The 20039-nt window shown below is 58.1% G+C and overlaps 1 protein-coding gene across 1 annotated transcript; it reads left to right on the top strand.

Annotated features, from left to right (window-relative positions):
- The first annotated feature begins 15906 nt into the window (after positions 1-15906).
- NMUR1 (neuromedin U receptor 1) lies at positions 15907-19752 on the top strand. The gene is made up of 3 exons (XM_037407327.1): positions 15907-16021; positions 16649-17545; positions 18836-19752. Exons 2-3 carry the CDS (start codon positions 16651-16653, stop codon positions 19237-19239), a joined length of 1299 nt encoding a protein of 432 aa, XP_037263224.1. The 5' UTR covers positions 15907-16021; positions 16649-16650; the 3' UTR covers positions 19240-19752.
- Positions 19753-20039: the final 287 nt, after the last annotated feature.

The following is a 20039-nucleotide window of genomic DNA, read 5'->3' as shown; positions in this document are numbered from 1 at the left end:
GTGCATGGCCCAGGACACGCTCCCACCCGGCTGCACCCCGAGGATCCCCCGGCCTAAACCTTTTCATGCTTCTCCCTCAAGGGTGCCCGCTGTCCTGCCGTGTCTCCCGCGGGCCACCAGCCCCTGTCCCCCTGCCCAGCAGGGCAGAGGGAGCCATGCTGGGGTAGTGTCCCCTGCCCGGGCAGCGCTGGGATGCACCTGGGTGATGCTGGGGGTCTGGCGGGGGGGTGCAGCGCTGGGGTGTGCCTGGGTGATGCTGGGGGTCTGGCGGGGGATGCGCTGTCCTTTTTTAGCCCCCTCAAACCCCGAGAGGGCCGGCCGGGGCTCATTGCCCTCCCTTGCGGTTGGCTGCGGCGGGGCCCCGCGGCTGACGTCACTAAGATATGCAAATTGATGCGCGTTAACCCTTTCCTCGCAGGACTCGGGGGGGGTCCCGGGGAGGCTTTGGGGCGGGGGGACCCCGCCGCTGCCCCGATTCCCCCCGGCCTGGTGTCCCCCCGCGAACGGCCCCCGCTTCCCTCCCGGCGCCGCGGGTTGCCGTGGGAACCGGACCGGGCTTCTGATGTCACCGGGACGGTTGCTACGCGACCGGTCCGCTCGCCCGTCCCCGCGTGAGGTCACTGTCGCCATGGCGACGGGCCGGTGCAGCGGGAGGGGCGGGGGGGAGATGCGGGGCCTCCCGCGGGGCCGGGGGGCGGCCGGGGCGGTCTGCGGCGGAGGGGCGGGTCCCCGGGACCAGACCCCCCCTCCCCGAACGGCGACGCCCCCCCCCCCCCCCGAGCGGGTGGGTGTCTTCCCGGGGGAACAGCAAAAGCTTCGCGTTAAAACAGTGGAAAAAAGGAAAATAAAGCTTTGTTTGGCTCGGCCTGAGTTGTTATTTTTAGAAATCCTGGCGGAAAAGCTGCCCGCGTCGGGAACGTCCTTTCTTTCCACGGGAAACGCACTTCCCCGTGGAAACAGGCAGCGGGGGGCTGGGCTGTGTGGGGAGCGGGGCACGGGGGGCTGGGGCAGGTGCTGGGGGGCAGGTACCAGTGCTAACGCTGCAGCCCACTTTCCGCTCTGGTCCCAGTCCCCATAGCTGCTGGGAGGCTGAGGGTTTGACATTTCCCCCAGCTTGTATCCCTGCTGGCAGCGATTTATTCCTAAACCGCTTTGTGGAAAGCGAGGCGGCTGCTCCTTCCGAGCCACAATCCCTCGTCCCCTTCTGCCACCGGCTCTGGGACCCCGGCTGGGCCAGGCACCGTGGCAGCTGGGTGGCTTTGCTCCGCCGGGCTGGCAGCGGTGGACCCATGGCCATGCCTGCTCTTTGTCCCTTTTCCCTGGGGACCTGCCCTGCCCCTCTGCCCTGCCACCACTGAGCCTGCTGCCCACTCCGGCATGCCAGCCATCCTGCTGGCCACGAAGCCGCAGGGATTAGCAGCTTCCTCTGGCCAGGGATTTAGCCAAAGCTACTTAGAGCCACGCAGGGCGGGCAGTGGCCAGCTTGGTTGGATAGAGGGAGACAGAGAAAGCTGGGATATGTGGCCTGAGGCCACCTAAGGATGCCGAGTAGGAAAGGGGTTGCCTGGGGTTAATAGCTCAGTATCTCTGGGTGAAACCCTGGGTTCAGCCAGACCGGGTGCCCTGCAGTGTCTTTCTTTGCTCCAGCAAGCCTCCAGCTTCTGTGTTATTTCCAAAGCCTTGTAGAGACTTTTAAGCCAAATCCCCGTCCTGCTCAGGCGAGACGAAGGGACGGGGAAAGGGCAGAGCCCACTCACAGGGCGCTGCCGGTCGAACTGCAGGACAAGAGCCGGCAGATGGAGGCAGGCAGGCGAGGAGAGTGAGGCCGCACCGAGACGCTGTTTGCTGCGCGGTGACGGGATCTTGGCTCACTGCTGGTTAGACAGCTGCTGAGCTTACTGGGGTGGCGGGGCTGCAGGGCCCCGGTGGGGAAGGAGATGGGGATGGGGAGCTCAGCTGAGTCCTGAGCGTGGGAGGCAGCTAGGGAGAGGGCAGGGAAGGGCTCGTCTGCTAAAATCGTGGAGGTGAGGGGTCTGGATGGAGCTGCGGCTGGGGGATGGGCAGGGGGTGGAGGGGGCTCACAGCCCCATCCGGGACTCGTGCCTGTCCTGCCAATGGCACGGGGAGTGCTGTGTGCATCGCTGCTCTCTTGGACCCCCTGGGCTATTGCCGAGCCCAACAAGGAAAACTCCCTGCTGAGCCTATGCAAACTTTGCAGCAGGCAAAACTGAGCAGCAGAAAGCCTCCATCCTGCCAGAGCACATGGGCTAAGGGGGAGCTCCATCAGAGGGTCCCCAAGCCTGCCCTGGGCTCCCCAAAGTCCCCTCTGGAGGCCTCATCCCCTACTAATTCATGTTGCCTCTTAAGGACAGGCTCAGGGGAAAATCTGAATGCGGTGGGGGCAGAGGAAGGACCCTGTATCCCTTGGGAAGAGTTTGTTAGCTGGAGGAGTAGGGGGGGCCTGACCTGCAGCTACCAGCCCCAGGGCACAGGGCTGCACTACAGATGAAGGAGAGCCTGGCTGCCCACTGAGAGGTTTGGGGCCTAATCCTGCTGGTGCCGAGCCTGCGCAGGATCAGCTGGGACCCTTGCACTGCATGTGATTTAACCCAGGTGATTTGTAGGAGTGCCATCATCGCAGTTGTTATGTTCCCAAGCCCCCTCTGTGGTGGCCTCCAGCCTGGCTACTTCTCACCCAGAGTATGGCGGGATGGAATAGGGTGGTCAAAGCCCTCATCTGCCAGACCCCTGAATCCTGGTCCCCACCATGCCCTGCCAGCTCCTCAAGGACAAAGCAGGATCTGTCCTTCTGGCCCCTGCTCCCTGGCATCCAGCCACTGCCCGTGGTGCTCCCCTCCTTCTCAGGGGATGGGGTTCTGGTTTGTCTGGTGGGGTGAGGAGGTGGGAGGCTCTGGCTCTGCCGCAGGGAAGTGTGTGCCAGGCAGGGTGGCTCTGTGCACACCTGAGCCAGGTGAGGCTTGTGTAGAGAGTTGACAGAAGATGAGACCAGGGGATGGAGCAGATAAACAAGGACCAGGTTTTAGACACCTTCCTCCGGTTTCACACCCGGAGCAAAAGCAGGAGCATCCGAAGCTGGAGGGATGCTGAGAGGAGTTGCTGGCTGTTGCACAACCCTTTACGAGTGGGCACTGCCAAAAAAGCCATCACCTCTCCCAGACGTGAGTCACACAGCCCTGAGGCCTGGGGACAGGGTCCTGGCACGCCACCGCGGCTGGGGACACCGCTCCGGGTCTGGTGCCATCGTGTGGACACATGACACTTCCACAACCCCCCCAGCCAGGCAAGGCTGCGGAGCGCAGGGACGGGGATGGGGGGGTTCGGCATGGACCTGGCTTGGCAGCGCTGCTTTCCCAGGCTGTCCTGAACACCAAGAGGGGTTATGTCGCCCTCCCACCACCCCATGTCCCCCAAAACCTTGCCCACTGCCTGCTTTTCCCCCTTAGGCACAGGGGCTGTGTCCTCCCTCCCCACCCCATCACCCCCACCGCCGTGCCCCCCTGCTCTGGCCACCCCCAAGCTGTGACTGCATTAAGGAATCAAGCGCTGGCTGATCTGGTGGGGAACCCCCACAAGTGCCCTGGGCAAGGGAAAGGGGGGACAATAAATGACACAAGTAGCTAGACATGGAAGGAAGTGATGGGGCTGGGGGGATCTACTCCGTCTTCACCAGCCCCCAGAGAGGCTCTCCCCCACATACAAAATTTCTCCCCCCATTTTACCCCCCTTATGCCCCCATTTCATGTTCCTTCTTCCCCGTTTTCCAGCAAACACGACACATCTCCGCCTGGGCAAGCCCAGACCTGCTCCTGGCCCCCCTTTCCCCAGGGGCCACCGTTCCAGCATGTCCCCAGGGTGTCCCCATCACCGGCTGCCGCCGTGCGCAGCCCCGTGGGCATTGCTGCCCCGGTCCCTGGGGGCTGCAAGGAGGGGGGGACACAGTGCGACACCCCCCTCCCCAAGCCCACCTCGGCGGTGCAGCGGGGATGCCGGCAAATGCCTGCCCTGCCCGGGAGTCTCCCACCCCCCAGCGGGGCCAGCTGGTGGCCGGTGGTGGCCCGTGGCTGTGGAACACCCCGGAGCTCCCACGTGTTTCCACCAGAGGGAGCCAAACCGCCACGAATCGTGGCCACCACCGCCCATCATTGCGGCCTCGGGGCGCCGAGCCACGCCGCAGCCCTGGGAGGCCAAACGGGGACTGTCACCCTTCCGTGTGGCTTGCAAAGCCGACCTGCCAGGAACCCCCCTTCCAACTGCCACACACCGCAGGGCGAAACCCCACATCTGTCCCTCTGTGGGACAGCCGGGGGGCTCGCAGCCCCTGTGCCGGGGGGCTGTACCCCGCTGCCGGTGCCCTCCTGCAGCCCGGCTGCCTGTGCAGTGACTGAGCCTGCTCCTGTCTGGGAAGAGCAACTGCAGCAGCAAAGAGGGTCCCCGCACCGTGGGGCAGCCCCGCATCGTCACTCGGGTGAGTGGGTGTCTCCCCGTTCAAATCATCACTCAGCACCATGTCCAAACCCAGACCGAAGATGAAGAAACTGCTCTAATCACTTTATAGGAGACGTAAGGAATCTAAATTAATGCAGATGTGAAGCACCAGAAAGGGAGGGTTTGAAATGGTGTTCTTGGAACAGCAGCTCGTGGCATCACACCTGAAGCTCTTTCCTGTTCACACCTCGCTGCTCCCCAGGTTTGGACAGTGTCAGACACATTGTTGGTGGGAAAAGGGAGCAGGATGGAAATAACCTGCCAGATGGGGACAGGAGGTGAGTGGAGGGAGAGTCAGAGCAGAAATATCGCAGGCAATGTGATGCCAGAGGAAAATCTCTCCCATTTGCCCAGCATTTGCTTGTTTATTTAAAGCCTATCATTAGCGGCAGCCATGTGGGACGGGATTCACACCAGTCCTGAGTTAATCGGGTGCCACGTTTTGGCCATGTGTCTAATCCACCAAAGTCCCCTCCAAATTTCTGCTTTCCACTGAAAACTGCTGCTTTCTGCGGTGGCCAGGAGGTCTGGGGGTCCCAGCCCCCCACCAGCATGAGGGAGACTTTGGGCACATCAGAGGCTGGGGCTGAGAGCAGGGGGCTGCCACGGTGTCAGCAAGAAGAAGAGAGGCCATGGGTCAGGGAAAATCATGGAATCAATGGGATCTGGGCCAAATCCAGGCAGGCAGTGCCAGGTTACCACTCAGCACTGCTGCCAGAGCAGACTGGCACAGCCAGGGAGAGGAAATCCCAGCCAGCTCCAGCATTTAATCCTGTCTCCCTGGTGGAGTGGCTGGGAATGCCCAGCTTCTGGGGACTTTGGGGCATGAGAAGCCACCAGAGGCCAGGACACTTCTGCGAGGCCACCAAGCCTGGCTGGGAAGCCCCATCTGAGAGCTGCAGGGCTGGTGGGAGGGAAACAATTTCATGGGCTGAGTTCGTGTCCTATACCCTTCCCACCAGTCCCAAAGATGCTGGAAGCAGGGTGTGCATGCCCCAAGCCTCGTGGTGGGCTGGCTGGCGTGGGTAAGGATGCCTGCCTGTCTGGGAAGCACCTAAAAGAGGGAAAAGAGGAGAAACCAGGAATTCCCTTAGAACCTCAGCAGCAGGTGGGGACAACAGAGAGACACTGAGGCACGGGAGAGAGGACTGGTGGGATGGGGTGGGACAGGGCAGCTGAAACACGTGGATGCGCAACTGTCATCAACCCTCTCCTCTACAGCTGCTGGTGGGGGCAGCATTAGGCTAGAGGCTGATGAGTAAAGGGTTAACCCAACCCTTCTCTTCACACAGGTGCTGCCCAGCCTGGCCCAGCTGGGGGCACTTCCCAGACCTATAAAAGAGGCTGAGGGTGAGCTGGTGGGAGGCTGTAGGAAGGGCTAATAGGGTAGGAGAGGGTTGCTGTCACCCCTCTGGGTTTGGAAAGAGGGTGGCAGCAGGGCTGTGCTGGGGTCTGGCCAGCAGTGAGGGTGTATACGGTCACCCCGGAGCTTATTCCCTGTTTTGGGGGCATGTTGTAGTGGACAGCACTGGGAGTTTTCCTGTGGTGGGGCTGTGATGGCTTTCACTTACTGACTACTGTCCTGCTGGAGAGGGGAGCTGAACTGGCTGCATCTGCTGTGTTTGTGAGGTGTGAGTATCTCAGTGCTTGCAGGTGGGATGTTTAATTATTCATTCCTGTTTCTTTCTGAGTGTGGAAATCAGGCTGAGAGCCTCTCATCTCTATCCCTCCACTTAGAATTATCATCCTTAATCTTCTTCTGTCCCTTGAGTGTCCCCAGGGTCTCAAATAATGACAGTGACTTTTGTGTCTTGTGGTAGTCCCCTGGGGTAGGTGTTATCTGGATCTGCCACCCTGCATGTGTCACCCCCTCTGGCTTCACTCCATCACTGTATGTGTCATGCCATAATTCAGCTCATGTGACTTGGCTTCTCATTCAGCCCATCCTGTGCTATACTGAGTGGGTGGGCTTGCCAGCATCCCTGGGTATGGGTACTATGTGTTTTATGTGATGGTAGACACAGGTTGGATCTTTGCCCTGTGTCCCATCCTGTATTAATGCAGTGAGAGATGGGCTGGTGAGGTTTGCAGAGGTAGGGAGGAAGATGTGCTTGGTGGGGTCGTGGCTTTGGGCTGAGGGAGGTGTGTTGCAATGCTGATGGGTTTGGTGGGGTGGGCAAGCCATGGAAAGCAGTGTTGGCCGAAGGCAGTTTCATCAGAGAGAAATGATCAGCTGGCCTGAGATGTTGTGAACTGTCACCCTTGAGTCCATCAACAGAGGCAACTCTTGCCTGCCTTGGTGACCTCTGCTCACTGCTGAGGTGATGCCAACAACCCTGGGAAGCACAGGTGAGCTCTCTGCAAAGCCCAGACCTTAGCATTTCTCCCACTTCTGCTTTTTGCCCATCCTGGCGTGATATATCTGATCCATCCCAGCAGAAACTGGATTTCCTGGATGCTTCAGTCTCCCTTGCTCTGTGGTGACCCCTTCCTGGACCAACAGAACAGGTAGGTTATACAAGGAGCTGTGAACTCGCCCTGGAGCTCTCCTTGTATTCAGCTCCAATTTGCTGGCATCAAAACACTGCAAGTTTCTGAAGGGGCTGGATTTGCTGTCCTCTTCTGTTGGAGTCCAAGCACCCCCTGCTCTCTAGCACGGTAGCACCGCCGGTAGCTGTCTTGCAAATTGAGGTGGTGTTTGCTGCCTGTGCTCAGAGATGAACCCTGCCAGCTCCACCAATTTGCTAGATCTTTTTCCTCAGCAGGCAGGAGTATCTTAGGCTGTTTGCTTACATTTGTGGCTTTTTTTCCTTCCTGGGGCTCAGGCCACTTTCATTCATACAAAAGCTGCCATGTTGGCATCCCTGGGAGCTGGTGGTGTGCTTTGAGTTTTGATTCTCTTTAGCTGAAGCACAAACTTTCTACTAGAAAAAAATGAAAGTGCACGTGTGTGTCCTACTTTATTTTTTGTAGTTGAATTTATCTTTTGAATGCAGAGCAAGCCTGGAAAAGTCCAGCCCTGAAGTTTATCAGTGCCTGGAAAGTGAGGCTTAGAGTAAAAACCTGTCCCAGGACCTGGTGCAGAGCATGGTGGTACTTGCATAAAGATGCAGAGAGAGTATATTGTCCTATGCCTGGCAGTCTTGCTCTTGGGCTGTGTTGAAAGGGCTTTGAATGTGGCATGTGGGACAGGTAGGTCTGTATGAAGGGTTGACAGCACTCTTGGCTGCCAGCTGGGTAGGGAGGTGCTGGGGCTTCATTGGGGACGCTGAGCACATCTCTGCCAGGAGATCCCTCCAATTTACCATCAGCACCAGGGTCCATACTTGGTTGAAATGCTGTGTCAGAGACTGCTGTGATGTTTCAGGTGACAGCGTGGCAATTGGCTTGCGGTGACCCTCTCCAAAGCCTTCTCGCCTCTCCCACCTGACCCATGCAACTTTCCCTGAGAGAGGATGCTGCAGATGTGAGGAGGGGTCCCTGTTCTTCTCCCTGAAGCAGCCAACCTCTTACTGCCAGCCCTTTTTATTCCCAGTGAACCAGTAAAAGTGCCAGCAACTAGTGCAAGGTATTACCACCATCCCCAGTCACCAGCCGTCATGCTGCAAAGACAAGAAGCAATAAGGAAAATTGCAGTGCCATTAATGTGGTGATTAAAATCAGTGTCTGGCGTGACAGTATGAAGAACAAGACACTTGCAGTAGACCCTGTCCCTGCTACCGTCATGGCCCTGTTCCTCTGCGCTGCCCTATGCTGGACCAGGGAGATGCTCATTTACAAATGACTTCAGGGGCAAGTGCGCAGATCCTGTCATGCGTTTCTCTCCTTCTAGCCTACATCTCTATTTGCTGCCATGTTTGTGTTTCAGTGGGATGATGTTGTAGTCTGTTGGGTTTTTTTATGTCTGGAGGATTTGATCTTGATGCAGTTTGTTACTACGTGGTAAATGGGGTCCCATAATAGATGTTATTTCCTCATCTGGTGTTTGTTTTTTTTTTTTGCAGAACTGGAGCAGCCATTTTTCCTTCCAGCTGAAAGCCTCTTCCAGTCCCATTTAAAGGCTTATGAATCAGGTGCTGAGAGCCATGCATAGGCAGGGAATGAGTATCTGCCATGAGCCGAGTGGGAGAGGTAGTAAAAGTCCCAGCAATCAGTCCTCAGAGACCCAGGGGGAACCTTAAATCAACTTGCAAATGTGAAGCGGCTGTGAATGGAGGGGAGGGAGGCTGTCCCTGTGCTGTGCCATGTAGTTATCTATTTTTGGTAACTCATAAAGGAGGAGGTTTGGAAAGGTATAAATAGAGCCCATAAAATGACTTTTTGATGCTTGGGAAGATGCCCTGGATCCATGCTCCATTTAAAAGTGCTTCAGAGAAGGTAGCTGAGGGGATTCCAAGCTCGTTACGGGTTGGCTGGGATGTGTTCAGCTGGCGAAATGCTCCTTTGGTGTACCCTGGCTTGGCCAGGCACCGCGTCCTTCCTGCCCATCGGGTGTCGCAGCCACAGAGCAGGTTTCAGTCAGAAGAAGGGATTTCCATCATGGCTTGTTTGCTGCCCCTTGGGCCCACAGAGCATTCTGCTGCAGCCCTGGGACTTGCTGTGGGCTGCAACTCGTCCTCTCCAAGCTGGGGTTTTCCAGGTTAAGGAAAACATGGTGGTAGCAGTGCCCTGAGTGTGGGGTAAGGGGATGACCCTTCCTGCAACTGCATCTCTACTCTCCAGGTACAAAATGCCATCTCCATCACTGGTTGCAATGCCAGCATCTGCTCTGCTGACCCTGCATGAAGCCACCGAGCAGTGTCAGACAGGAGCAGAGGGAGGTGGTGAGGGGGAGGCAGGAAAATGGTGTGTTATTAGCAAAGCCCTGGCTGACAGACACATCTGTACCTTGAGAAGTAACCTGATGCTTTTTTCATCTTGGGTGATTCATCCTGGCCTCAGAAAAACATGGTCTCCAGCTTTGTGCTGGATGGGGGCACAGCACTGAGGCTTTTGTCAGGATGCCCTGGCTGCAGCCAGCCCTCATCCCGCTCCATCACTATGCGATGGGCATGGCCAAGACAGCACCCCTGGGTAGCTCAGCCTGATGAGGATCTGGAAAAGGCCAGTGCTCCTGCCAGGTGAAAAAGCATTTCAAGTCTGTGCTGGACCTGATTAGTAAAATTATGGTTGCCATGGAGCCCAAATACCTGCTCAGAGAGTGCCTGCCTTCCCATGTCCCCCCAGCAGACCTGAGGACCACTCGCCATTTTTGCTGTTCCTTAGAAAGCATATTGCTTTTTTCCCAGTGAACATTGAAATGGTCCTTCCCACCTGCCCCTTTGCTTCTGTCTCAGCACAGTTTGGAGTGGAGGAGAAATGCCCCTTCCCATCAATGTCTCAAATGAGCTGCGGGGCTTCAGGTGCAAGGGAAAAACCCCAGGGTGTGAGCAGGGTACCAGCCCTGCATCCCACAGGGATGCAGTTAGCTGTCCCAGAGGCTCCTTGCTAGTTCCTTTGCTGGGAGCCCGCACCTTGGAAAGTGTGTGGGCAGGTTATGACCAGCTCAGAAAAAGGGACTTGGAGATCTAGAAGGAGCTGCCACTCTTGGGAGAGATTAACAAGTCACCTGTTTAGGCTGTGTGAGAGGGGGTGAGGAGGGTAACAATGTTGAGATGAGATTTTTACACAGTGGAAAAAAGGCCTTTAGAGAGTTAGTGACTGGAAACACAAAGGGTAGCAATGGGCAAGAAATTTCTAGAGGAGGGTGTCCCACACCAGGCAAGGTTGTGTGGGTGGGCTCTGCTGGGTAAATGACAGCAGCACTGCTTTGGAAAGATCACACCACTGACTTGCATTCACCTCCAGCTATGTCGCTGCAAAATCACCCAGATGCAGGTCTGGTGCCCTATGGGTCTGAGTGGCCCTTCCTGGCCCTGGGGACTGAAAGGAGCATCCTCCTCCTCTGTGAGATGCATCCTCTGGATGCATCACCTCCAGGTGACCAAAGAGGGGTAGAAGGCAGCTCCTAGCAGGGAGACAAGACCCTCTTACATCCTTGTGGCGAAGAGATTTGTTTGTTTTCCAAGGGAAGAGGGTTTATTCTTGTCCCTAAAGCTTCACAACCCTGTTCTGTCCATCTCTACCTGGGAAGGTTTGCTGCAGCAATAACCTGTGAAGGGGCTGCTTATCCACTTGCTTCAGTGGCAGCGAGGGATGCACCCCGAAGGCTCTTGCCTGCTGCAGGGTGGTGGCACAGGGAGGGGACAAGTGACTGTATGTGCCCCAGTTCCCCTCAGATGCAGTGTCACTCTGTGCCGGGGTGGGTTTTTATGCTCAGGACCAGAGGCTATTAATTAAAACTGCAAAATGGGAAGAAATGGGGGGACAGAGCAAAAACAGCTCTGTAAAAGGCTGTGCTGGCCTGCCCTGCGATTGCCAGGAGTGGATGCAGTTGGTTATTAGGGCTGCAGCTTTCAGGCTTCAAAGCTGCTGTTTGTCTTCTCTTTTGGCCTCTTAATTCTCCTGGCAATGCTGCAGAGCTGGCCTTGCTCAACCTCCGTGTGCCAGCCTTAACCCACATGTGGAGGGACAGCCTCCGTACTGGCTGGCTTGCTGGGAGGGATGGGTGCATGCACGGAGCGGGAGAAAGGCTGAGGGGAGGAAGACTGGAGAGATCCTTTGAGCTGGGGTTATGTAGGGAGCCTTGTGGGTGCTCCTAGCTTGCTTACTTGCTGCTGAAATTTCCAGTCCAGCTCAGAGATGCTCTGGCCACAGAGATGGCTGGACTGTGGCCAACAAATCATGGCAAGGAGTGGGTTTGATGTGCTTCTGGCTATGCCCACTGCTGCCTCCCTGGGCAGGGTTACTATAAAATACGTGATAAGGGGAATAGGCTTAAGGGCCATGCTCCCATGTACAGGTCACCCTCTTTTAAGCAGCAGGGGCGCACTGATGGAAGAGGGGTTACCACCTCCTGGTTATTTGGTTTATCAGAAAATCGAAAAACAGAAAGGATCACTGAAGTACTGTCAGGCTTGACTTGGTGGGGAGGGGTAGCAAGAAACAGATGCCAAGGGGAAGAAGTGATGTGCAGTCCCAGAGAGCTACCAACTCTTCTCAAAGAGATAAAACAGCAGGTAGGGTGGGAGCAGCTGTTGAGGCCCCAGTTATGGGGAAAGCTCCAGCAGGCTGATATGAATGGTGGCGGAAAAGGGGAGGCAGAGGAAGAAGGATCCTCAGTACAGTGGTTCTGGTGTCCCAGCAAAGCCAGGTCTAGGAGAGCTGGACCATAAGTGAGTAGGACAGGGAGGTCTGTTGCTACCTGGAAGCCAGGATCTGGCAACTTAGAGGGGGACAGATGGACCCATGGTTCAGCTCTGAGTGAACTAAGCTCTGTCTGGTCCTTGCTTGTTGCAAACCATCCAAACCATCCTTACCATGTGCCCATTGCCTTCAGCTAGGAATGAAGACTGCAGAGAAACAGATGCTGAAGTTTGGTAAGAGCTCAGCAGCATCTCCATTGCTTTGCTCCAACCCAAGCAACCTCTGAGCCCCCCAGTCCCAGCAGACATCCCCTCATCCCCATAGGGGTGGAGGACAGATGAGCTGTGGGAGTCCCTGCAGGGACAAGGACACAGGTGCAGAGCTCAGGGGGCTGGGCAGGGGTGATGAACAGGACAGCGGTGGGAGACATCATGGCTGCATGCAGGGAGGAGCCTTTGCCCCAGGGATGGGAGAGATGGCTGTGCCACAGTGCACAGAGCCCAGGGAGCAGCTGGGATTGTGCTGGGAGCCGGCCGCCTGTGTGCGTGCTCAGCAGGGTGGCCAGGAAACAGGGGGAGGCAGATGAGGATGGAAGGGAGAGAGAAAGGATGGAAAATGAGATAGATTTTCAGCAATGCTTCGTTCCCTGATGCATTCCCTCAAGTGGGCTTTTGCCTAGGTTTCTGGTGCCTCAGTGGTACAGCACAACCTGCCTCAGCACCAGCATGGATCCGTCCCCTGCCTTGGACATCCCCCAGGGAAAAAGGCAGCCTGTGCATAGTCTGGAGGCAGGGAGAGAAATCTGTGCCCATCAGCTACTGTTTCTGGCTCTGCCACCCAGGGGCTGTGGTCTGCAGCGTGCCAGCTCCCTAACATTGTCGCCCACCCTGGCATCTGCGTAGCCAGCCCTGCTGAACCCCTGCCAGCATCGCCCAGCTGCTGTTCCTGAGTCCTGTTCCTGCTGTCACCAGCACTGTGCCATAAACCCCAGTGTTTTAGTGTGTTTCCAAGCCCAGAGGGGACAAGGTTTCGTTGCCTTAATCTCTCCCATAGAGGGGCAGCACCTCTTCTCCCTCCTAGTTCCAGGCGCTATTTCCAGCTTGTTGCGATCTTCCCTTGCGTAATGTCTTGTTTACGCTCCTTTACCCTCCAGCCCTTTGGCTTCAGTAGTTCCTCTCCTCTGCTGTGAGATGATTTCCCGAGGAAAGTCATGTCTCAGGGTAGCCTTGGACCCCTGTGGCGTTCCTCCTGCCCATTATTATCACTTTTTGGGGACAGAGCTGGCAGAGATCACTCACACCAGCACAGTGGCCTGCAGGACAGGGAGGTGATAGGCTGATTTTCCCTCTGCTGCCAGCCTGGGCAGAGGCCGGGCTGGGCACTCTCAAGGCTTTCTCAAGGATCTTTGTGCCTTATTAAAACTGGGAGGAAAAATGTCTCCAGGGTTTTGTGGGATCAGTTCCCACCGTGTACATCACTCCCTTGGGTTGGTCCAAGCACACTGTCCCCACCTGCCACATCCTTCCCCCTGGGTGCTGCACTCTGCTGCTCTCCTTTGGCTTTATTTCACCAGCCAGCAGGGAAATGGGGTGCTGTGTCCCCCCCCTCAGCTGGCACCCTGTACCCCCAGGGTGCTCTGGAGTAGTGTGCCAAGGTGTGTGGTCCATGTGGGTGGCTCCTGAGCAGGGGTGGTGCCGAGTGCTCTGCTCCAGTGCCAGGCTGTGCCTGGTGGCCCTGGGGACATTTGTGCCCAGTCGTGTCCTGCCAACCATCTCTGGTTGCACCCAGGCTCTATCTGCTTCCCTGTGCAACAGCAGCAAGCTGGAGCACTCCTGTGGGCACCGAGCCTCCTGGGAAGAAGGGCACCAGTGGGAGCTTGGTGCCTCAGTTTCCCCTTGGGCCATGGGAGGGAAGGGGGTGAGCGGTGCTGCTGCTGTGTGCTCTGGCATCAGGAGGGTGATTTTGGGGGTGCAGGACTCCAGGAGCACTGTCCCGATGCTGGAGGCTGCTGGATCCTGGCAGCAGGCACGGGGCTCAGTGGCACAGCGAGCTGTGCTGGGGCTCAGCTCGGGTGGGAGCTGGGGAGGAGGCGGCAGGTCTCTCCCGGCAGGTCTCTCCCAGCTCCTTCTCCAAGATCCCCGTCCTGCCTGCTCGAATCCAGCCCTGCCAAAGCCTCTTCCAGCTCCATCCTGCCCGCTCAGCCAGGCACTCCGCGCACAGATGGCGCTGGGACGGGCTGGATGGAGGAGGGTCCCCGGGGTGCCCGAGCCCTTCAAGGTGTCATCCCGGGGTCGGGGGGCCGGGTCCCCCTGGGCTCTGCCACCCTCGGAGGGGCCGCAGGGACCGGTGCGCGCACCTGTGCCCAGGGTGCCCGCCCGTCCCGCGGGCTGGCAGTGCCCTCTGCCGTCGCACGGGGCGGCGGAGCGATGCGCAGCAGCTTCCCCCCTCGCTCGGACCCCTTCCCCACCAGGCACAGCCTCCCCGGTGTCACCCCCTTGCCCCGACCTCCCATCCACCGCCCCTTCCCCACCTCCGGGGGGCCGGGGCGGGCTGGAAAGCCCCCGCCCCGCTCCGCAGCCGTCAGCGCTTCTCCGCGGGCGGAGCGGGGCCGGGGCGGTGAGGAGGGGCGGGGGGCTCCGGTGGGCTGCCGCCCGGGGAGGGACGTGGTGGGGGAAGAGAGGAGTGGGGACCCGCAGCCCTGCCGCACGGCCGGGGGCACGGGAACGCGTGAGTCAGTGTCGGGGTGTGCGCGTCTGCATGCTTGAGTGTGTGGGCATGTATGTGTGCAAACATACGTGTGTACTGTGTGTGCATGTGTGTGTGCAAGCATTTATGTGTGTAGTGTGTGTGCAGGCATGTATGTGTGTGCAAACATACGTGTGTGCATGTGTGTGTGCAAGCATTTATGTGTGTAGTGTGTGTGCAGGCATGTATGTGTGCGCAAACATACATGTGTACTGTGTGTGCATGCGTGTGTGCAAGCATTTATGTGTGTAGTGTGTGTGCAGGCATGTATGTGTGCGCAAACATACGTGTGTACTGTGTGTGCATGCGTGTGTGCAAGCATTTATGTGTGTAGTGTGTGTGCAGGCATGTATGTGTGTGCAAACATACGTGTGTGCATGTGTGTGTGCAAGCATTTATGTGTGTAGTGTGTGTGCAGGCATGTATGTGTGCGCAAACATACATGTGTACTGTGTGTGCATGCGTGTGTGCAAGCATTTATGTGTGTAGTGTGTGTGCAGGCATGTATGTGTGCGCAAACATACGTGTGTACTGTGTGTGCATGTGTGTGTGCAAGCATTTATGTGTGTAGTGTGTGTGCAGGCATGTATGTGTGTGCAAACGTGTGTAGTGTGTGTGTAGGCATGTATGTGTGTGCATGCATCTGGGTGTGTGCATGCATCTGTGTGTGCAGGCATGTATGTATGCACACATGTATGTGTGCACACACGTGCATGGGCATGTATGTGTGTAGGCATGTATGTGTGTGCATGTATACGTGTGTGTAGGCATGTTTGTGTGTGTATGTATGTATTTGTTTGCATGTCTGCACACGTTTATGTACAAGTGTGTGTGTGCAATGGGTCTGCATGCAGCTACACAGCTGCCGAGCAGGAACGCTGCCCTGCGGCTGGGGGTGTCCCCAGGACTGGGTGCCAGCACAGAGGGCAGGTGGGAGCACAGACAGACAGACACTGGGTACAGGGAGGGAGCAGACCCCGGTGAGGAGCAAGGGGTGACACTGCGAGTGCAGCAACTTCCTCCCTCTGAAGTGTGAGGGGAGCCAGCTGGAGCCAGCTGGTCCAAGGGGGAGTGACTCGGGTAACCCAGGGGTTGGACATCTGGAAGCGGGGAGACCCCAGGAAGCGGCTGGGGCCCTCTGCATCTCCCCAGACGAGCCCGGACGAGCGGTGGGTGCTGTGCAGGCCCCCATGCCTGGCAGTGTCAGGATGGCAGCGGGGCTGATGGATGCCGCACCACGCAGGCCACGCAAATGGCAAATCCCTGCGTTGCGAAGGCTGCTGGTGGGGCTGGAGGCGGCTGCACCTCCCTCCCCCGGGACTGTCTTAGAGTCAGTGGAGTTTATTACTTTAACGTTATTTCCTCTCTCTGAAGAGCATCTTTTCAGCAGCGCTGCTTTGCGAACCAGGAGCCAGCCCCCAGCAGGGGTAGGGTCTCGGTGCCGGGTTTTGCTGCCCCAGCAGTGGGAGAGGAAGCCCCCGGCTCACTCGCCAGCCTCTCTCTGATGGAGGACGAGAGGGAGAAGGTGGGTAAGGACAGGCAGCTTCTCGGAGCTGAGCTCGGGGGAGAGAGCGGCGGCAGGATTTCATTAGCCTGCCTCTTAAGGCAGTGAGTATCCATCCCCTCCCATGCTCCCTCCCCAGCCCGACCCTGTGTGGCGCAGGAGTGGTGGGACCTCAGCCTTCATCTGGAGCTTCTCAGCAAGCCATACGTCCTTCTTGGGCTGGAAAATCAATTTTCCTTCTGGCTGTTTTACGGTCACCCTGTCAGCTCCTCTGCACAGCCGGTAGAGTTGGAGCTGGGATCGATTTTTGGGGTTGGCTTTGGGGCTGTACCCTGCTCTGCTTTGGGGAGCAGGGAAAAGGGAGAGCTTTGCTAACATCCCCCGTCAAGGGGGCAAAGGGCTGAGGAGTTGTTTGTGAGTGGGAAATAGGACAAGGAGTGCTTGGGAACCCTGGAGGGAGGGTGGGGGGTAGATTTTGGATGGTTTCCCAAGAAAGGCTGTGGCTGGGGTAGGATGGCTGCAAGGGTGCAGAGCTGTGGCGATCAGCGTCATACTGGGAACCTAACACCAGTGGGGAGAGGGGCAGAGGGAGCAGGGGCAGCAGAGGGGTTGGGAAAGCATGCCACAAACCTCCCCGTCTCTCCGCAGCCATGAATCCGTACGTCAGCTGCTCCAGCCCTGAGTTCCCCCTGCCTCAGCAAGACTTTCCTGTGGAGCCCATCAGCCCTGATCTCTGCAACAGGACTCACCGAGCGACCTTGTTCGACCCCAAGGATGCCAACCTGACAGAGGAACAGCTGCGGGATAAGTACCTGGGACCCCGACGGTCTAGCTTCTTTGTCCCAGTCTGTGTCATCTACCTGATGATCTTTGTGGTGGGGGCTGTGGGCAACACACTCACCTGCATTGTCATCCTCCGGCACCGGTTCATGAGGACCCCCACCAACTACTACCTGTTCAGCCTGGCCGTGTCCGACCTGCTGGTGCTGCTGCTGGGGATGCCGCTGGAGCTGTATGACATGTGGAGCAACTACCCCTTCCTGCTGGGCGCCAGCGGCTGCTATTTCAAGACGTTGCTCTTCGAGGCCGTCTGCTTCGCTTCCATCCTCAATGTCACAGCCCTGAGCGTGGAGCGCTACATCGCTGTGGTGCACCCACTCAAGGCCAAGTATGTGGTGACCAGGAACCACGCCAAGAGGGTCATCATCACTATTTGGGTCTTGTCAGTCATCTGCTCCATCCCCAACACCAGCCTCCATGGGCTGCAGCCTCTCTACGTGCCTGGCCGCGGGCGGGTGCCTGATTCGGAGATCTGCACCCTGGTGAAGCCACGCTTGACCTACAACCTCATCATCCAGATTACCACCATCGTCTTCTTCTTCCTGCCCATGGGAACCATCAGTGTCCTCTACCTGCTCATTGGCCTGCAGCTCAAGAAGGAAAAGATGTTGGAGACCTTGGGAGCGAAGTCCAGCGGCAGCGGCAAGTGCCACAACACCCGGGGGCAGAAGAAAGTCAAGAGGAGGCAGGTCACAAAGATGCTGTGTGAGTCTGATGCTGGGGAGTGTGATGCTGGGGATGGGCAGAGCCAGGGAGTATCTCCCAAGGCTCTGTTGGAAGGGTGCTGTGGGGGAAACTGAGGCACAGGTGGTCCAGAGCACTGAAGCAGGGCTGTCCCAGAGGAAGGCTGCGGGGCTTGCTTGTGGGATATCAGGGCAAAGACAGATCTGGTGGCTCCAGTCCACCAGCGAGGGTTGCTTATGCCAGCTCCTTCCTAGCCATGAGACCTCTCCTCCTCAATGAAAGTGCTGGGTGAGAAAGGGAAAGGAGGTGGGTTGGGATGGGGGAACCTGCTCCCTGTCCCCCAGCCAGACCTCGCATGCTGGTCTGGTGGTGGTGGTGGTGGTATTTCCCAGAGGGGGATCATTCCTACCCAGTCCCACAGCCTCTGCAACTGTCCTGGGGCAATGATGCACTGACCCAAGGCTGGACTGGAGCATCCCTCCATCCCACCGCTCTGTGTTCCTGCTTCCCTCCCCAGTTCTGTCCCTGCAGCCCCTGGCCCCCTTCTTGGCAGTGGCAGCCGGCTGCCCTTGGCTAGCTTTCTCTCCCCGGCACGCTGACCTCCGCGTGCTCCCAGCCCCGTGATGGTACAGTGATGGCAGGTTGCCCAGCACAGTCCATCCGCAGGGCCAGGGCTGCTTCTCCGCCATGTCCCAGACAAGTGGTAACCCCGCTTCCCCCAGCACCAGGGCTGGGACGGGGACAAAGGGGGACCTGTCCCTTGCATGCAATGCAGATGCAGCGTGGCATGGGCAGGGCAGGGGACCCCAGGACCACCTATACATCACCCCCTTTCCTTTCCATCAGCAGAGCGGGGTTATAAAAAACCCTCCAAAACCAGAGCAGAAGGAAAGGGCACAAATAGCTCTTGCTCCTTGGACTTTGCTGGTGAGGGTGGCAGGGTTCCCGGAGGCTGGATGCCCACAGGGGCATCCCCCAGCCATGCTGCATGGCCCTGGGGCTGTGGCAGGGCCAGCTGCCTGCTGATGGGGAGCAGAGACACATGGTGCAGCAGTGCCTGGAGCAGCCTGGCAGGAGTTGGAGGGAGGAGATCCTGTCCAGACCTCCAGCCTCTCCACAGCAAGTCAAAAAGGCACTGGGGGGGTCCTTCCCCTCTCCCCCTTCCCCTCATCCTTTCCCTCTCCCGTGCTTTTTTGGGTGTTCTTTGCTATGGCCAAAGCCAAAACTGGGCAGCGCTTGGCCAGGGACTGGAGGACCCTTGGGGGGGTGAGTCCCATCCCCTCAGTAACAGCAGCTCCTCGGCTCCCACAGTTGTGCTGGTGGTGGTGTTCGGGATCTGCTGGGCCCCCTTCCACACAGACCGCCTTGTCTGGAGCTTCGTCTGCACCTGGACCAGCCACATGCTCCACATGTTCCAGTATGTCCACATCATCTCGGGCGTCTTCTTCTACCTGAGCTCAGCCGCCAACCCCATCCTCTACAACCTGATGTCCACCCGCTTCCGGGAGATGTTCAAGGAGGTGATGTGCCATGTTGGCCACGGTCCACTGCGGTCACGGAAATACTCACCCAGTGTCACCCGCACCACCACCCGCAGCACTGAGTGCGAGCCCATGCCCGGCACCAACGGGCTGCCCCTCTCTGATGCTGACGAGTTCGAGCTCGAGGAGGTGGAGGGTGGCCAGGCCACCACCCATGCAACATCCCTCTGCTGAAGAGTGGGAGGACACAGGGGGACTGGGGTCAGCTTTCCCCACCACCAGCATCCCCCTGACTATGGCACCCATCCCATGGTGGGGATCGGGGCAGGAGAGATGGAGGCATCCCTGCCTCTCTGTGCCATCCCACTGGGATGCAAAGACTGGTTCTTTTGACAGTGCTGCTCCAGGGACATGGTGGCAGTGGCGATGCTGTTGTGCCCTGGATGAAAAAGTTTGTGGGTGCCTTATCTCTGGAGACCTCCCCAGGGCCCTCTGGCATCGACGTGCCCCTTATTTTCTTGCACATCTCTTCAGTGGTGCCAGCCAGTGTCTGGCTGCAGGGTGCTGGTGTGGCTCTCTGCTCCCAGCCTTCCGCCTGCCCTGCATCCCGAGCCCATGAGGGCAAGGGAAGAAGTACAGCTGCTCCCTCAAGAGCTGGAGTCTGTGGGGGAAAATATGGGACAATGGGAGTCCCAGGCTGCCTGCAGCACCAAGGCACAGCGCTGTACCTGTCCATGTACCCCATGAATATGCCCTGCTCTCCCCTCTCTGACTCACATCTGGTGGGTGCCACCCTCCTCTTCCTCAGCTCACCATGGGCCCCTGCAACCCTGGGGAGTGTGTGGAGCCCTCCCTCCCCGCCCTGCATGGGCTAATCCTCATTGAGAATTAAAAATGCCGTTGACCTGCTTTGTGCCCTGGTTGCATCCCCCTGGACCCAGCTCTGCTCCCAGCACAGGACTGAACCTGGGCCATCCTCCTGGGCAGTGACAGGCAGGCCATGTGCCAGGGTGATGGGCACCAGGGGTGTCCCA

This window comes from Falco rusticolus, chromosome 13 (genome assembly GCF_015220075.1).
Source record: "Falco rusticolus isolate bFalRus1 chromosome 13, bFalRus1.pri, whole genome shotgun sequence".
Classification (NCBI taxonomy): Eukaryota; Metazoa; Chordata; class Aves; order Falconiformes; family Falconidae; genus Falco; species Falco rusticolus.
The sequence above is the reverse complement of the archived record's forward strand: the minus strand, read 5'-3'. Positions and strand labels throughout refer to the sequence as shown.